We start from the raw sequence: 16841 nt of genomic DNA on the forward strand, positions 1-16841 counted from the left end.
ATTTATTTTCCATGTTTTCGTTTTTAAACCTTCTGCTTGAACATTATTTAGAAACAAACACAACATCATTGATTGAAGACTACATGAACTCACAGTAGTTCCACACTACATGTATTTACAGTATGAACAAAATCAACTATTAATTATTGCTTCTGTAGGAAAGAAATCTATTCGACCTAACAAAAATTTGTTATATATATATATATATATAATTTGGAACTCATACATGTGTTAGAATTATAGATGAACCACGATTCACACTTGAACTGAAGGTCAAAATCATGCATAAAGTGACATCTAGGTGCTTACCTGTCACCATCTGGGTCCTTCCCTCAACTACGAGGTGCAGTTTCTGAACGTGAATACATCATGCATTGTAGTGTGTGATATCTTTTCTAGATAATATAATCAATTTTTGTTACCAACCAGGAAGTTATAGTTACCTCCATTAAAACTTTGCACAATTATAGTTCTGATTTCAGACTTTCGGATCATTTGCTCAGAAGAAAGCATCTAAAATGGTGATCACATCCACTGCTACACACCCAGATGAACAAGCACAGAGCATATTTTCTACTTTTGCTTCCAGATATGTGCGTGAACCTATTCCCAGGTATATATTCCTTCCTTTTTCTTAGAACTTCACTCTTAGCTTTGTTGGAAGAGAACACAGAGACAAGAAAATAGGAAGTTTTGGTTTGGTTTCTGGTGAAATGAGGTTTTTTTTCTTTGTTTTGATGGGTTCGGGGTGGAAATGAATTCAACAGGTTCAAGATACCAGAGAAATCAATACCAAAGGATGCTGCTTATCAGATAATAAACGATGAGTTGATGCTGGATGGCACACCAAGGCTCAACTTGGCTTCATTTGTGACCACTTGGATGGAGCCTGAGTGTGACAAGCTCATAATGGCTTCACTTAACAAGAACTATGTTGACATGGATGAGTACCCTGTCACCACTGAGCTCCAGGTTTGTGTGTGCCATCTCTGAGTAGTTTGGTGTCTTTATTATATGACTATAACATTTAAGTCCATGTCATAGGTGAGTCCCTCAAAATCAAGGTTATAAAGAAATTTGTGACATTGAGGTTTTTGGGATCTTCACGATCATCAAAGAAAGTGTAGGGGTATTAAGAAAAAAAGAAGTACCCCATATAAGATTCTACTGATTTTTATAACCCTTTCTTCTGAAAAGTTTGTGTATCTGATGGTGACTAGTTAGATCTTATGAGCTTCATGGTCAGATGAAGATCCGGAGCACATTACTTTTCCCAAAAGAAAAAAAAATCCTTGAATACCTATGTTCTGTATCTGAAGATACTGATATTGCATATGTATCTTTTATGATTATTGTGAGATGAAGTTTGAGAGCTAAAGAGTGATTGATTTCATTTTGTTAAATTCTGCAGAACCGGTGTGTTAATATAATAGCAAATCTATTCCACGCTCCTATAAATGAAGATGAGACTGCAGTAGGTGTGGGAACTGTGGGTTCATCAGAGGCAATAATGTTAGCAGGTTTGGCTTTTAAAAGGAAATGGAAGACCAAGAGAAAAGCAGAAGGCAAACCATATGACAAGCCTAACATAGTTACTGGGGCTAATGTGCAGGTGGGACTCAAATTGTGCTTGATGCTATGAACTTTCAAACAAATTTTAAATTGTGTTAGCAGCATGATCATATCAAGTAATCCTGTATGATATTTTGAAATTAAGTAGAATCATCAAAGGGCTTTACTAGTCAATGTTTGATGTTCTTTGAAATTTTCTTCACAGGTTTGTTGGGAAAAATTTGCAAGGTACTTTGAGGTAGAGCTTAAGGAAGTGAAACTCAGTGAGGGATACTATGTGATGGACCCTGTGAAAGCAGTTGAAATGGTGGATGAGAACACCATCTGTGTTGCAGCCATTTTGGGATCAACTATGACTGGAGAGTTTGAGGATGTGAAACTTCTCAATGAACTTCTCACTGAAAAGAACAAGGAAACAGGTTGGGATACCCCAATTCATGTAGATGCTGCCAGTGGGGGGTTTATTGCTCCATTTCTGTATCCTGATCTAGAGTGGGATTTTCGTTTGCCATTGGTGAAAAGCATCAATGTTAGTGGTCACAAGTACGGTCTTGTATACCCTGGTGTTGGTTGGGTTGTCTGGAGGAGTAAGGATGACTTGCCAGATGAACTTGTTTTTCACATCAATTATCTTGGATCTGATCAGCCCACTTTCACATTGAATTTCTCTAAAGGTAATAAATATATGAGTTGATACATGTATTTTGATACTTTTATTATGCAATTAGTAGATTTATATCTATATTCTGTTTAGGCTATGTTCAAATATGTCTCAGTGCAAAATTATTCTGCTCAAAATGCATTTGAAAGTAATTTTCAAGAATTTACTTCTCTTAGCCTCTATCTACATACTATCGAGTTCGTCAACAATATCAAAACAAAAAGCAAAAGAATAACATTGAAGAAAACACTTTTATCAATACCAAACAGTCTATGCACAGGGTCTACTCACAATACAGTTTGTTTGGTTTAAGCCCACAATCTATCTATATATAGACCCTATACTAAGGAGTAACAAAAACCCTTTCAAAATAAAACACGTTTAGATATTTACAATATTAGACGGTCTAACTTGTCTTAACACTACCAGATTGTCCCTAGTAGATGGTCACGGTCTTCTTCTCCTTCACATCATATGCTCTAACTAGACCATCTAACTAAGCTCTTTATAGTAGATGGTTTGTTGTATATGATCCAGAACCAATCTTTACAATTCTCTACCTTGACTCAAAATCATGGAAGAGTTTCAAGCTTCAACTTTCTTTCTCCTTAAACGAAAAATTAACTAGCTCTAAACACTGTCTGATCCTCGATTTTGGCAAGGATTTCATAAACACATCTGCTAGATTTTCTTTTGAGGCTATCTTCTTAATCCTAACCTCCCCAGACTCAATAACGTTTCTCACAAAATGCACTTTGATTCTACGTGCTTTGTTGTCTTGTGGTAAATATGATGATCAACTAGATGTATGACACCTTGACTATTGATGACTGCATTTCTATCCACACTTGGAGGGTATAACAAAACTTTCTTAGGCTGTAATTGAAAGTGACTAGAATCATTGCTTGAATATGGTTTTTAAATACATTTTGCTCTTATCTTGATCTTGACCATTTACAAAGAATTACAATCTCCACACATACAATCCATCAAAACCGTCCTTTTAAGTGAACAACAACTATCTTATTCAGCTCAGATTATGTTATGTCTGATTCAATATAATGCCTTGCTGTCTGAAAAAATGGATGCTATATAGAGAATTGTTGATGGAGTTGCATGTGATAATTTTGAATTTGTTTAAGTGCTAATGTAGATTGTGTACATTGATCCAATTCTTAAGTATTCTGATTATCAGATGCTTGTAATAATAAACATTGGGAACTCAATTAATGTTATTTGGTTTTATTCCAATCATCTGAATATTTTAGCATAATTTTCTTTTGACAGGATCCAGTCAAATTATTGCACAGTATTACCAACTTATTCGGCTCGGCTTTGAGGTGAACATGTTATCATCTTGGCCCGGCATCTTTATTTTAAGTTCCAAGATAGAAAGACTCAATTTCCCATAAAAGAAAGAGGATATTTATATATGTTTCCCTTTTCCATTTACTTTCCTTATCATAAGGAATTCACTTAATAATGGAATTAAATATTTCAGTTATAGCTGTATGACATATGGGATTTGGCTCTCTCTTTCTGATAGTGTCTTCCCTGCAGAACCATAGAGTTGTGTATATTTATTTCCTGGGCAAGTAGTTTGGAGAATAACTCAATTAACTTGTCAACAAATCATTAACATGAACTTCATGACAAGAATGACTTTCACTTCACCAGAGCTACAGCCATCAACATCAATGTTCTTATATCAATGTAGGGATGTATCAATTCTCTTGGTTGTTTCTCCATTTTCTCATGTCCTAATGAAGATGTCCTAGAAGAGGGTACTTGATTAGTTTCAAAAATCATGAAGAAGTTTCCACAATCAAACTGCTAAACAAAATTTTAGAAATAACAGATGCATGATAAATGATATTAACAATGTCCTACATTTGCTTCATTACATGAATAGTACAAATGATGATCATACACTTCATGTTAAATTGGTACTTCAGTGGAACTTCTAGGATTATCTGTTTTCTCTCATAACATTTGGTTTCCTTGTGAACATAAGGGTTATAAAAACATCATGGAAAATTGCTTGGAGAATACAAGAGTTCTTAAAGAGGGAATTGAGAGAACAGGGCTATTTAACATCATCTCCAAGGATATAGGGGTGCCACTTTTGGCCTTCTCTTTGAAAGACAGTAGCCAACACTCGGTGTTTGAGATATCAGATCAGCTGAGGAAATTTGGCTGGATAGTTCCAGCCTATACAATGCCACCAAATGCACAACATATTGCAGTCCTCAGGGTGGTGGTTAGGGAGGATTTCAGCTGTGGCTTGGCTCAGAGACTTGTTTCTGACATTGAAAAAGTTATGACTCTCTTGGACACACTTCCAAGCATCTTCTCTACCAAAACTGCTCATGTCACAGCCATCACCAATGAGATTAGTGAGAAGGTAAAGAAGAGTGCAATGGAGACTCAAAGAGAGATTATTTTGTACTGGAAGCGACTTGTGGATGGCAAGAAACTTGGAGCATGCTAAGCTTACCAAATCTTGGTTTTTGACAACCTTGTTGAGAGTGATGGTGGTGCTTTCATATTTATGTGTTGTATATGTGTGTTTGTGATGGCCATGTAGCAATAAGAAATGGCAATGCATGACAGATTCTTACAGTCATTGCAGTTCTTGCCTGAGAAAATTTTCTCTATCTGGTTTGAGGTGGTAATTTTCTGTATCTGTTCTTACCAAAACTTAGATACACTTTTATGAATGATATTTGTGCTTTTAGCCAATTTAAATAGATTTGTACCATAATAATACACCAAATTTTTTTTGACACATATAAAATAAGTATATTAAATTAATTTAACTATTAATTTAAAAATAACTAACCTACCAATGATTTACATTTTCCTAAATGGTGACATTTATAGATAAGTTTAAATGGTTGTAAAAATTTAAAATTGTAGAACAAATTAGCGTTTTGTTTTTGGGAGTTTCTTCCTTCACCACCACAATATTATTATGCATAGAAAAAAAATATTCTTATTATTTTCTAAAAATCCTAAAATACATTATTTACACTCTTTCTTATTTTTTCTTTTACACACTACAAACTTACATTACATTTCTTTGTGCACGACGACTTCATCGCACCTTGAGGTAGTGTTTCTTCGTATCCATCAAATTCAAAAGTCAAAAAAATGCATTTCAGATTCACCTCCATGAATCCACCAATCCGTAAGAAAAAAAAATGTATTTCAGATCCACCAATCCATGACTGAAAAATTACTTATGAATATAACAATCCGTAAGTCAACAAATTGCTTCTGAAGACCCTCTCATCTGAAAAACATAAAGTTTTACTTACAGAATGGTCGATTCGTAGATCATATTTTTACTTTCATATTAACCCATCAATAGTACAATATCAACACTTCGACAATGCAACTCACTAGTCCACCTTACTCTATGTAGTTAAAATGAGTCTCTGTAGTTAAAATGAGTCTCTGACACTGGTGAACAAAGAAGAAGAACAGTGTACATGCCCTTTTTAAATAAAATATTTAATTTTAAAATTTTAAAAATTTTGCAGGTGCAGGAAGAAAAACGAAAAAAGTAGGAGTGCAAAAAGAAACTTTCTTTGTTTTTTTTTTATATAAGAGCCCAACTATTCACATTTTTCTAAAATCTACACTTTTACAAATTATTAAATACATAAATAATTAAGTAATCTTCGTTAAAAGTAAATAAAACTACTTTTCAATAATATAATCAATATTTCAATTAAATATTCAAGAAAAAATCGTGCATAAATTACATGATTTTACTAAATTTTAAATAAATCTTTTTTATATTGAAATTGTGTGCCGACAAAATCTACATATTCATATAGATATAGTTCTTCCATAAATTTCAAAAGTATTTTGCTTGGTGAAGTAGGTTTTGAGTGATAATAATTGGACTTGCCACTTGTACACACTGCAGTGGATACTGAAAAATAACTTTATTGAGAAAGAAATATAGGGTACACATAGTTATCATGGGTTTTCACACCAATATTTGCATATCCTTTATTATGCCACTTTTCATTTCTTCAATTTTTTGTTCTGGTTGAAAGACTTTAATTAAGGTTTAATTATTTACTTGGTTTTTAAATTATTTTCTAAATTATTGAGAATTTTCAAGTACTTCTCTAAATTAATAAACATATAAATTTGGGATTCTTCATCATATATATTTTTTTAATTGAAATTTTGGAGGGATAGTAATCTGATTGCACACCATTATCTTTCACAAAACATTCCTATAACCTGTTTCATAACTAATTATTACCAAGCAAGTGTATTTTTACAAAACAAGTGCATTTTTAAAAAGATTCAAGAATAAATGTCTATTTTATTTTTTTTACAAAAACAAGTGCATTTTGTTACATTAAATAATAATTTGAAGTTTTAATATGATGGATCAAAAGTGAAATAGACTGCTAGCTCCTTTTTTTAATTAAAAAATAAAATAAAAATTGGTTTAAGAAATTAAGTTTTTTTATTTTTTATTATTTAAATGATACATCATGTTTACTCTAAGGAATAACCTTTTATGATGAATCCAACCTTTTTCCCAAACACATCTTTAGTTGTGATTAAAATGAGAGTGTAAAAAAATGGCACTATCAATGCATATATTTTGCAAAAGAGTTTTATTAGATAAATGATGTATTAAATTTATAAATGATTTAATACTTATCAAATAAAATAAAATTTAATTTAAATATAAGATATTTTTTATCATAAAAAATATCAATCATAAGACTATTTAATTATAATTTATAAATGTTAAAAGAAAAACTAAATAACATACTTCTAGCCCTATGCACAACTATACATACAAAAGACTGATTTCAAACTAATAAAAAAGTAAGTTACAAAAGTCAATAGTATTATTGCACCAACACTTACCCTATTTGACAACTTGTTATAATAATATAATAACATTTTAAATTAAAAATAAAATAAATATAAATTAAAATATTAATTTATTGAATTATGAAGTGAGTGAAATATTTTTGGAGTGTCAAAAGTATCAGCAGCATTATTGGTGAAAGTATAAAACTTTATTGTAATAGCAGGACCCTTTTTAGAGGATGAGATGCCAATAGAACCAATCTCCACCACAAAACTGAAAAATATCTGTGATTGAAACAAAAAAACAAGAATCAATAAGCACATGTAATTTGTATGCATATGCATTGGTGTTATCATAATAGATGATGAACCATGATTCACACTTGAACCAGGGTCATAATCATGGAGGAAATTATCAGTCAGAGACTACTTCACTGTGATCACTATAGTCACTCTACATTTCTGAAATCGAAAGTATCTCATGCATGATGTGTTTTGAAGATGAAATGTTAAAGATAATTAATAAATTCAAAATATTATACTAAAGAATAATCTATTAGGGTGAGCTTAGTGCTGAAAATTGAGATTATATTCTTGAAGTCACAGATTCAAATATAACTGTGATCATTGTGGAAAAAAAAATATGTTAGAGTCATATCATTCAATGCTTATTGACTTTGTTATGGCATTAAGAAATGAAACATGGTTGGTATGACAGTGTACGCATGCTAAGAAATAGGGAAACAACAACAAAAAAGTAAAAAATGTAATCAATGAGATAACGTAGTAAGAAAGACAGAAAAAAGGATAAGTTAAAGCTAGATGAAAATTCAATTTCAGCAGTGTATTGAGGTGGCAAACATGTGTGGATGTGCATGGACCTTACAAAAGTTGAACAGGTACACTTAAAGCAATAAAAATCTCTTACCATGATTGCAGTGCAGGGAACTTACCCTTGTGGAAATAGCAGTTAGTAACTAAAGAGAAGAGAAAATTCACAGCTCCAAATATAAGTGGAGATTCTATCTCTTTCTGAGTTCAGAGTGTAACAGTAGAGGTTCATTGGTTGAGAAGAAACCATACTCAAAATGGTTATCACATCCACTGCCACACACCCAGATGAAAAAGATGAGCATCTATCATCGACTTTTGCTTCCAGATATGTGCGTCAACCTATTCCCAAGTATGTATCTTTTTCTCACACCTTTAGTTGTTGTTTGTTGGTTCATTCTGTGAAAGAAACAGAGAGCAGAAAAAAAGAGAGGAAGTTTGATGTCTATTGAAATGAGGTTTCTTTGTTGTGATGGGGTTGGGGTGGAAATGTTGAGTGCAGGTTCAAGATGCCAGATAGTTCCATACCAAAGGATGCTGCTTATCAGTTAATAAACGATGAGTTGATGTTGGATGGCGCACCAAGGCTCAACTTGGCCTCATTTGTTACCACTTGGATGGAGCCTGAGTGTGAAAAGCTCATAATGGCCTCACTTAACAAGAACTATGTTGACATGGATGAGTACCCTGTCACCACTGAGCTTCAGGTCTGTCACTTTGCCGAGGAATTTGGTGTCTTTACATGAATTAACAAGCAACTCATCTTTAACCTTTAGATTAAGAGAAAATATAGGATAAGGATAAGGTAGAGTTACTTTTGGAGTAACTTGATTCGTCTTCTTTAAAATATGTTCTGCAACCACAATCTTGAATCAACTGCAACATCAATGCTTTTGGAGTCTTTGCAACCACAGTTGCGGCTGTGTGAACACATATATATATATATATATGTAATTTTCCACAATTTCAAGAATCCTGACAAGACCATGATCGGAATTTAAATCCTTGGTTAAAACAAATAAATAGAATTGTTTGAAGGGGTTTGATTATGTGTGTTTCTGAAAGCATCTTTACTATAAATGAAGAACTTGTTTTGGTAGAGAAGCTCCAAAAATCTCTTCCAGCTTCAAAATAGACTCTTAACTACGTTGGATTTTATATTGTTTTTTGTCCGAGTTCACTTGTAAATTTGAAAATACTGATATATTATAGTTTTCTGCTGAAATTTTGGAACTTAAAGGTTGAGCACTTTCATTTTGTTGAATTCTGCAGAATCGGTGTGTCAATATAATAGCAAATCTATTTCATGCTCCTCTAAGTGAAGAAGAGACTGCAGTAGGTGTGGGAACTGTGGGTTCATCTGAGGCAATAATGTTAGCTGGTTTGGCTTTTAAAAGGAAATGGCAGACCAAGAGAAAAGCAGAAGGCAAACCATATGACAAGCCTAACATAGTTACTGGGGCTAATGTGCAGGTGGGTCTCAAATTGTGCTTGATGCTATGAATTTTCAAACAAATTTTAAATTGTGTTATCAGCATGATCATATCAAGTAATCCTGTATGATATTTGAAATTAAGTAGAATCATCAAAGGGCTTTACTAGTCAATGTTTGATGTTCTTTGAAATTTTCTTCACAGGTTTGTTGGGAAAAATTCGCAAGGTACTTTGAGGTAGAGCTTAAGGAAGTGAAACTCAGTGAGGGATACTATGTGATGGATCCTGTGAAAGCAGTTGAAATGGTGGATGAGAACACCATCTGTGTTGCAGCCATTTTGGGATCAACTATGACTGGAGAGTTTGAGGATGTGAAGCTTCTCAGTGAACTTCTCACTGAAAAGAACAAGGAGACAGGTTGGGATACCCCAATTCATGTAGATGCTGCAAGTGGGGGTTTTATTGCCCCATTTCTGTATCCTGATCTAGAGTGGGATTTTCGTTTGCCATTGGTGAAAAGCATCAATGTTAGTGGTCACAAGTACGGTCTTGTATACCCTGGTGTTGGTTGGGTTGTCTGGAGGAGTTCAGATGACTTGCCAGATGAACTTGTTTTTCACATCAATTACCTTGGATCTGATCAGCCAACATTCACATTGAATTTCTCCAAAGGTATAGTCCGAGTTGATACACTTATTTGATTTTTTATGCAATCAGTGTCTTTATATCTATGATGTTTAGGTGTTGTTACATTACATGTCTCACTGCCAAAGTATTCAGTTCTAAAATTAAAAGTTGTTTTCAAGAATCTGTTTCTCTCTCTGCCTTTGTCCACACAGAATCCATCAAAACCCTTTTTAAGTGAGCATCAACTCTCTCATTTCATCCTGGAGTGTTTGCTAAGTATGATTCAAAATAGTGTCTTTTTGTCGGAAAAAGAAAAATGTTTCTCAAGAATTGAAGATGAAGTTTGCTCATGATAATTTTGAATCTGCTAAAGTGCTACCTGAAAATTTAGATTTGAGAATTCTGCACGTTTTCTATAGATTCAAACACATTTGTTTCTAAAAAATGTTGATTAGATACTTGTAGTAATAAGCACGGGAAATCAATTATTGTCATAAGGTTTCTATTGCAATCATCTGAATGTTTTAGTGTGATATTCTTTTCTGTTGTCCTTCTCATTTCACTGTGTTTCCTTTAACAGGATCCAGTCAAATCATTGCTCAATATTACCAATTTATTCGGCTTGGCTTTGAGGTAATCATGGTGTCGTCTTGGTGCTGAATCTTTATTATAGGTTACTAAAATAGAAAACATTAATTCCCCGTGAAAAAAATAGAGATTATTTTCCCTTTTCCATTTCACATTTTTTTTTTGTCATATGGAATTCACAGAGTTAAATCTTTCAATTCTGTTGTATGATACATGGAGAATGACTTGTTTACAAATCAATTACATGAAATTTATGAAAAGATTAACTTTCACCAGAATAACTGCTATTAACATGAGTGAAAGCATTAGCTTAGATGGCCAGAATTTGGGATAAACCAACATCAATGTTATTCAATCAATGAGGAATGTTAGTAATAAACAATTCAAATTCAATACACTCTTGAGAGAATGTTGCTACCATTCCTCTGTATTAATATATAAAATGTATCAGTATTCTTGGTTCTTTTTCCATTTTCTCATGTCCTAATGAAGATATCCTAGAAGAGGGTACTTGATGAATTTCAAATTTCATCAAACAGTTTCCACAACTTAACTGCTAAACCATAATTTAGAAATACCAACTGCATGATGCATTCTATTAGCAATGTCCAAGGTAAATATAACAGTGATGGTTATCAAACACTTCATGTTAAATAGGACTATTGTGCCATCTTGTGCAAAACCAATTTTCTCTTATACTTTTTGTTATTCTTCTTGCTCTTGTTGACAAAAAGGGTTACAAAAATATCATGGAAAATTGCTGGGACAATGCAAGAACTCTGAGGAAAGGAATTGAGAGAACAGGGAGGTTTGATATCATCTCCAAGGACATAGGGGTGCCACTTGTGGCCTTCTCCTTGAAAGACAGTAGCCAACACACAGTGTTTGAGATATCAGACCAGCTGAGAAGATTTGGCTGGATAGTTCCAGCCTACACAATGCCACCAGATGCACAGCACATTGCGGTCCTCCGGGTGGTGGTGAGGGAGGATTTCAACCATGGCTTGGCTGAGAGACTTGCTGCAGACATAGACAAGGTTGTGAAGGTTTTAGACACACTTCCTAGCCCCCTCACAATCAAAGCTGCTCATGTCACAGCCATCACCAGTGAGCCTAATGATAAGGTCAAGAAGAGTGCAATAGAGACTCAGAGAGAGATTTCTGTCTACTGGAAGCGACTTTTGGAGGGGAAGAGACTTGGAGCATGCTAGCCTTTTGGCAACCTTGATGTGGTGTCAGTTAAGGTGGTGATTTGTTATCTATGTGTGTGTTGTGTTTGAGTGTGTAATGCCTATGTTGTGTAATGCATGTTGTTATCTGTGTGTGTCAATGCATGAAAGATTGTAAGTCATTGTTGTTGTTCTTCCCCAAGAGAGAAAGTTTTCTCTTTTCTAATCATGAGAAGCCATTGTTATCATATAATGCATGAGTTAGTTTTTGATTGAGATGAAGGAAAAGAGAAGTGGAGAAAAAAACATGCCTCTGGAGAGAAAAAAAAACAGAGAAGAAGAATATTGTGCTGTTTAATTAAGATGGGACAAGAAAAATGAAAAAAAAATATATGAAGAATAATTGAAAAAATGAGATAATATTGGTATATGAATATTTAACATAGGGTTTATATATCAGTTTTAATATTCAATAAATAATATTTACTCTCTCAAATGTGTAGATTGTATACATTCCAAAAACATAATTACAGATTGTAAAATAGATAAGGAACTAATTTAATCTTTTTTTTTTTAAAGTCTGATATTATTATTGATTAAAAAAATGAACTGTGAACAATGAAAAAAAGAGAGAATTTGTATGAAAAATATTAATCCAAAGGAAACACTCAAACATAGAGGTGATAACACATGTTGAACTAGTCCAAGTCAATAAATTATTAGACTTGAGTTTTAAACTTTAAGAATGAATTAAATGTGAGTGTTTTTAGTCTGATTTTATATGATATGCAAAAGTTCAAAAAATATGTAATCTTTATAAGACTTTAATTTTATTTTGGAAATTTAAATTGAATTAATTTTCCTTTTACTCAACTATAATCCACAGCTTGTATTGAGTTGATTCAAGGTGGGTTGAGTAATTCATTTTTTCTTGTGTACAATAATAAGTATAATCCGAGGAAGACAATTAAATTCACAGTGAATTAAACATTTAAATTTACTTTTTTGTCATCGCGAATGTGCACTTTTAATCCTTATAAAATTTAATTAAAATATAGTTCCAAATTCTTAAAAAAGAAGTAGTTTAACTATATTATTAGTCTGTCATATAATTATTAATAGAAAATGTTTAATATGTGTGTTTGTAGTCACACGAGTTAAAGTTATTGATATCTCCACCACTAACCTTGTAACTATTTTTGTTAATCATTATATAACATATGGAAAAAAAAAATCTTAAAAAGTTAAATGACTATGTGTATAATTCAAATAAAAAATTAAAATTGTATAAAAAATATGAAATCAAATTCATAAATAGGCAAATACATAAATTATGCATGGTCTCCAGGGGTGGCAAAGTGGACCGGGTCGGGCCACCTTGAAAAAAATGCGGGGCGGGTTGCTTATTTCAACTCGCTGGCCCGCTTAGACCCGTCCCGCATAACCCGCATTTCGCGTGGGTCAAGTGCGGGGTGGGACGAGTTGGCCCACATAACTTTAAAATGTATACTTTTTTTTTACACCCCATATTTTTTCATATAGCCTTATATTTTATATTTCGAAATTTTTAATAACATTTTACTACGGATATTTCATGAAAATAATATTATGAGACAATTTAGCATCTAAATAAAAAGAAATCAAATTTTTTATTTAATTTTTTTTAATAAATATAATCCAACCCGCTTTTTCGTACCAAGTAGGGGACAGATCACCACCCTTCTCCATCTTCAAAATTGAAAATAATAGAACGATTTTATTGTATCTTTTGCGAATATGGTGATAATTCTACATCTTAATTATTAAAATAAATAAAACTTTAAAAAATTATCAAAATAATAAATTATATTAAGGTGACATAATTCAATTATACTTCGCCCCCTTTGTGTCGTCAAAACGACGCTGCCGTTTTGAAGCATCGGCATCCTCCGCCGTAAGGTCCTATCTCGATTTCCCTCTGTTCCTAATCAGTGAACAGCAATTCCTCACATACCCAGATATCAAAACTCCATCTTTTTCATCTACTACTTGTTTCTGAACCCCTTCTCACTCTCCTTTCCTTGCCTTCAACTCCTACACCAAAATTACAATGATGGGTATGTTTCGTCGGTACATAAATTCTCTGAAAAACCCTTCATTTTCACTGTGCACCCACCATTATCGTCACATCTTCAGAAACAAAGTTCTCGCACAAGTTCAAACCACACTTCACTCAACAAGGTTTTCACCCTCTCATTACTCTGCGCATTGCCAATGGCCATCGTTATCTGATAATAATACTTCTTGTGTGCCCTTCATTCAGTATTCCTTGCCCTTGAACTATTATATTGCTTCTTATATCCCTAACCGTCATTATTGTTCAGAAACTGTTTCCATGAGTGAAGATCTTAGTTGTTGTGAGAGTGATGTTGATAAGGTGTGTAGCACAATGGTGGAGGGTAGTGGTTTAGAAAGTCATGTTGATAAGGTGTATATCACTATAATGGATAATTTAATTGGATTTAACAATTTGGAGGAGGCTCTTAACCAATTGGGGATCCCATTGTCCACTCCTTTGGTTATTGGGGTGCTGCATAGGCTTAGATATGATGAAAAAATTGCATTAAGGTTCTTCACATGGGCTGGTCATCAGGAGAATTATTCACACGAGCCTTGTGCTTATAATGATATGATGGACATCCTATCTAGTACTAAGTACAAGGTGAAACAGTTTCGGATAGTTTGTGATATGTTGGAATATATGAAGAGGAATAACAAGATTGCGGTTCCGGCTGAAGTTCTGATGATGATTTTGAGAAAGTATACTGAGAAGTATCTTACTCATGTGCAGAAGTTTGCGAAGAAGAGGAGGATAAGGGTGAAGACACAACCGGAAATAAATGCATTTAACTTGCTACTGGATGCTCTGTGCAAGTGTTGTTTGGTTGCGGATGCTGAAGCTCTGTATAAGAAAATGAGGAAAACGGTGAAGCCTAATGCAGAAACGTATAATATATTGGTTTTTGGGTGGTGTAGGGTTAGAAACCCAACTAGAGGGATGGAACTACTGGAGGAAATGATTCAATTGGGTCATAGACCTGACAATTTCACATACAACACTGCCATTGATACATACTGCAAAGCAGGTATGATAACAGAGGCTGTTGATCTTTTTGAGTTCATGAGAACAAAAGGTTCAACTTTATCTTCCCCCACTGCCAAAACTTATGCCATTATAATTGTGGCTCTTGCCCAAAATGATAGGATGGAGGAGTGTTTCAAACTTATAGGGCATATGATTTCCAGTGGTTGTCTTCCTGATGTCACAACATATAAAGAAATGATTGAGGGAATGTGTGTGTGTGGGAAGGTAGATGAAGCTTACAAGTTCTTGGAAGAGATGGGAAACAAAGGTTATAGACCGGATATTGTTTCTTATAATTGTTTTCTCAAGGTCCTTTGTGACAATAAGAAGTCTGAGGAAGCCCTTAAACTATATGGAAGAATGATTGAATTGAGTTGCATTCCTAGTGTTCAGACTTACAGTATGCTGATTTCGATGTTTTTTAAGATGGATGATCCGGATGGGGCATTTGAGACTTGGCAGGAAATGGACAACAGGGGTTGCAGACCAGACAATGACACATACTGTGCGATGATCGAGGGGCTATTTAGCTGCAATAAAATAGAAGATGCTTGTTTTCTTTTGGAAGAAGTGATAAACAAGGGAATAAAGTTGCCATATCAAAAGTTTGACTCCTTTTTGATGCAATTGTCAGTGCTTGGTGATCTCCAGGCTATTCATAGGCTCTCAGAACATATGAGGAAATTCTATAATCATGGCATGGCTAGACGTTATGCCCTGAGCCAGAAGCGTAAGAGCATGAGTTTAAGAGGGAGATAATAGTTAGAAATTTCTTTCTTGAGTTTGTGCTACCTGTCAGGAACTGAAGGGGCAAAATTAGGAGGGTTCTTCTCATGATGGGTCAGACAAAGATTCTCTGGAAGCATGGCAAGTTATAATAGCATTCACTATTTCAGATACCACCTTCAAGCTTTCCTTGCATTACATATTGGACCCCTTCATGGTGATAGCTAGTTGCAGCTTTTGACATATTCTATTGGTCATGCTGTTTGCTACCAATAATTTTTGCACAAAAACTGTAACTCTCTTGACCTTTTCTACTCTCATTTTAATTCATCTAGAGAGACAATGGAAGCTGTCACAACACATTTTGATTGAACAATGTTGGTTAGTTGATGCAGCCTAAAGGTGGAAGATCCATGTATGTATTATATGGTTACATTTGAGGACAAAGGTTGCACTTCTGCTCTATGGTAAACTCTGTTATCTGTTGAAGAATCTGTTAATTACTTCACAATAAAAAGAATACCATTTATGAGATTTTATATTGCATTTTGGGAAGCCATAGTTTACTTTTTGATTTTTTAAAGTACAATTGCAAGGAATGCATGTTCACTTCAATAATGAGGATATATACATATTGTCTTCTAAATTATTTGAAACATTTTATTTTTCTCCTTACATAACACTTATCCCCTTTTGTTTTGATGTTTCTTTCAGTTAGAGGAGGCTTGTTTGTTTTTGCTGAAGATCCAGTGGTGGTAAAGGGTGGAGTTTCTTAAAACATGTCTGGCCAGTGATTTGATACATGATTAATTAAGATTAAGATCATTCTCTATGAATGTTTTCTCTATTTTATAAACCATAACATCAAGATATGGTTATATATTAGAATGTATTGTGAATCTCTATATCATGTTGTGAACTTAGTTGAAGCTAAAATGTTGCAGCCATTCTTAATTTAGTTTTCATAGTAATCCAATGTAAATTTCAAGATGTTACAAGGATAATGAAAGAGGCATAGATATGTTTTAACCTATGGGAACGGTGATATGCTCTCTCTATTGAATGAGAACGTTTGTTGAAATCACTTTTTCAACATTAATATTTTAAAAAGTTTCTTAAAAAAATGATTTAAGGCAAAATTATTTTATGTTTTTTAAAAGTTCTTTATGAATAAAGTTGTCCAAATTATCACAGTGAGAACAAATTTCTTTCCCACCTGTTAGTTTTTTAAAATAAAAAAAATTATAAATTTAAT

General features: G+C 33.5%; 3 protein-coding genes across 4 annotated transcripts; all 3 read left to right on the forward strand.

Moving 5' to 3' along the window:
- The first annotated feature begins 366 nt into the window (after positions 1-366).
- Positions 367-4981, forward strand: LOC137837881 (glutamate decarboxylase). The gene is made up of 6 exons (XM_068647046.2): positions 367-613; positions 768-972; positions 1412-1612; positions 1778-2246; positions 3521-3573; positions 4248-4981. Exons 1-6 carry the CDS (start codon positions 519-521, stop codon positions 4722-4724), a joined length of 1500 nt encoding a protein of 499 aa, XP_068503147.1. The 5' UTR covers positions 367-518; the 3' UTR covers positions 4725-4981.
- Positions 4982-7472: 2491 nt separating this feature from the next.
- On the forward strand, positions 7473-11989 carry LOC137837884 (glutamate decarboxylase). The gene is made up of 6 exons (XM_068647049.2): positions 7473-8270; positions 8421-8625; positions 9191-9391; positions 9556-10024; positions 10560-10612; positions 11302-11989. Exons 1-6 carry the CDS (start codon positions 8176-8178, stop codon positions 11776-11778), a joined length of 1500 nt encoding a protein of 499 aa, XP_068503150.1. The 5' UTR covers positions 7473-8175; the 3' UTR covers positions 11779-11989.
- A 1613-nt stretch (positions 11990-13602) lies between these two features.
- On the forward strand, positions 13603-16670 carry LOC137837882 (Pentatricopeptide repeat (PPR) superfamily protein). 2 transcript variants are annotated; one of them, XM_068647047.2, is made up of 3 exons: positions 13603-15878; positions 15973-16053; positions 16301-16670. In XM_068647047.2, the coding sequence occupies exon 1, from the start codon at positions 13826-13828 to the stop codon at positions 15617-15619; it is 1794 nt and encodes a 597-aa protein (XP_068503148.1). In that variant the 5' UTR covers positions 13603-13825; the 3' UTR covers positions 15620-15878; positions 15973-16053; positions 16301-16670. The 2 variants fall into 2 exon arrangements, with proteins under 2 accessions (XP_068503148.1, XP_068503149.1); XM_068647048.2 differs by having other exon boundaries at positions 13608-15878; positions 15982-16053.
- Positions 16671-16841: the final 171 nt, after the last annotated feature.

Source organism: Phaseolus vulgaris, chromosome 4, assembly GCF_051622355.1.
Source record: "Phaseolus vulgaris cultivar YP4 chromosome 4, ASM5162235v1, whole genome shotgun sequence".
Taxonomy (NCBI): domain Eukaryota; kingdom Viridiplantae; phylum Streptophyta; class Magnoliopsida; order Fabales; family Fabaceae; genus Phaseolus; species Phaseolus vulgaris.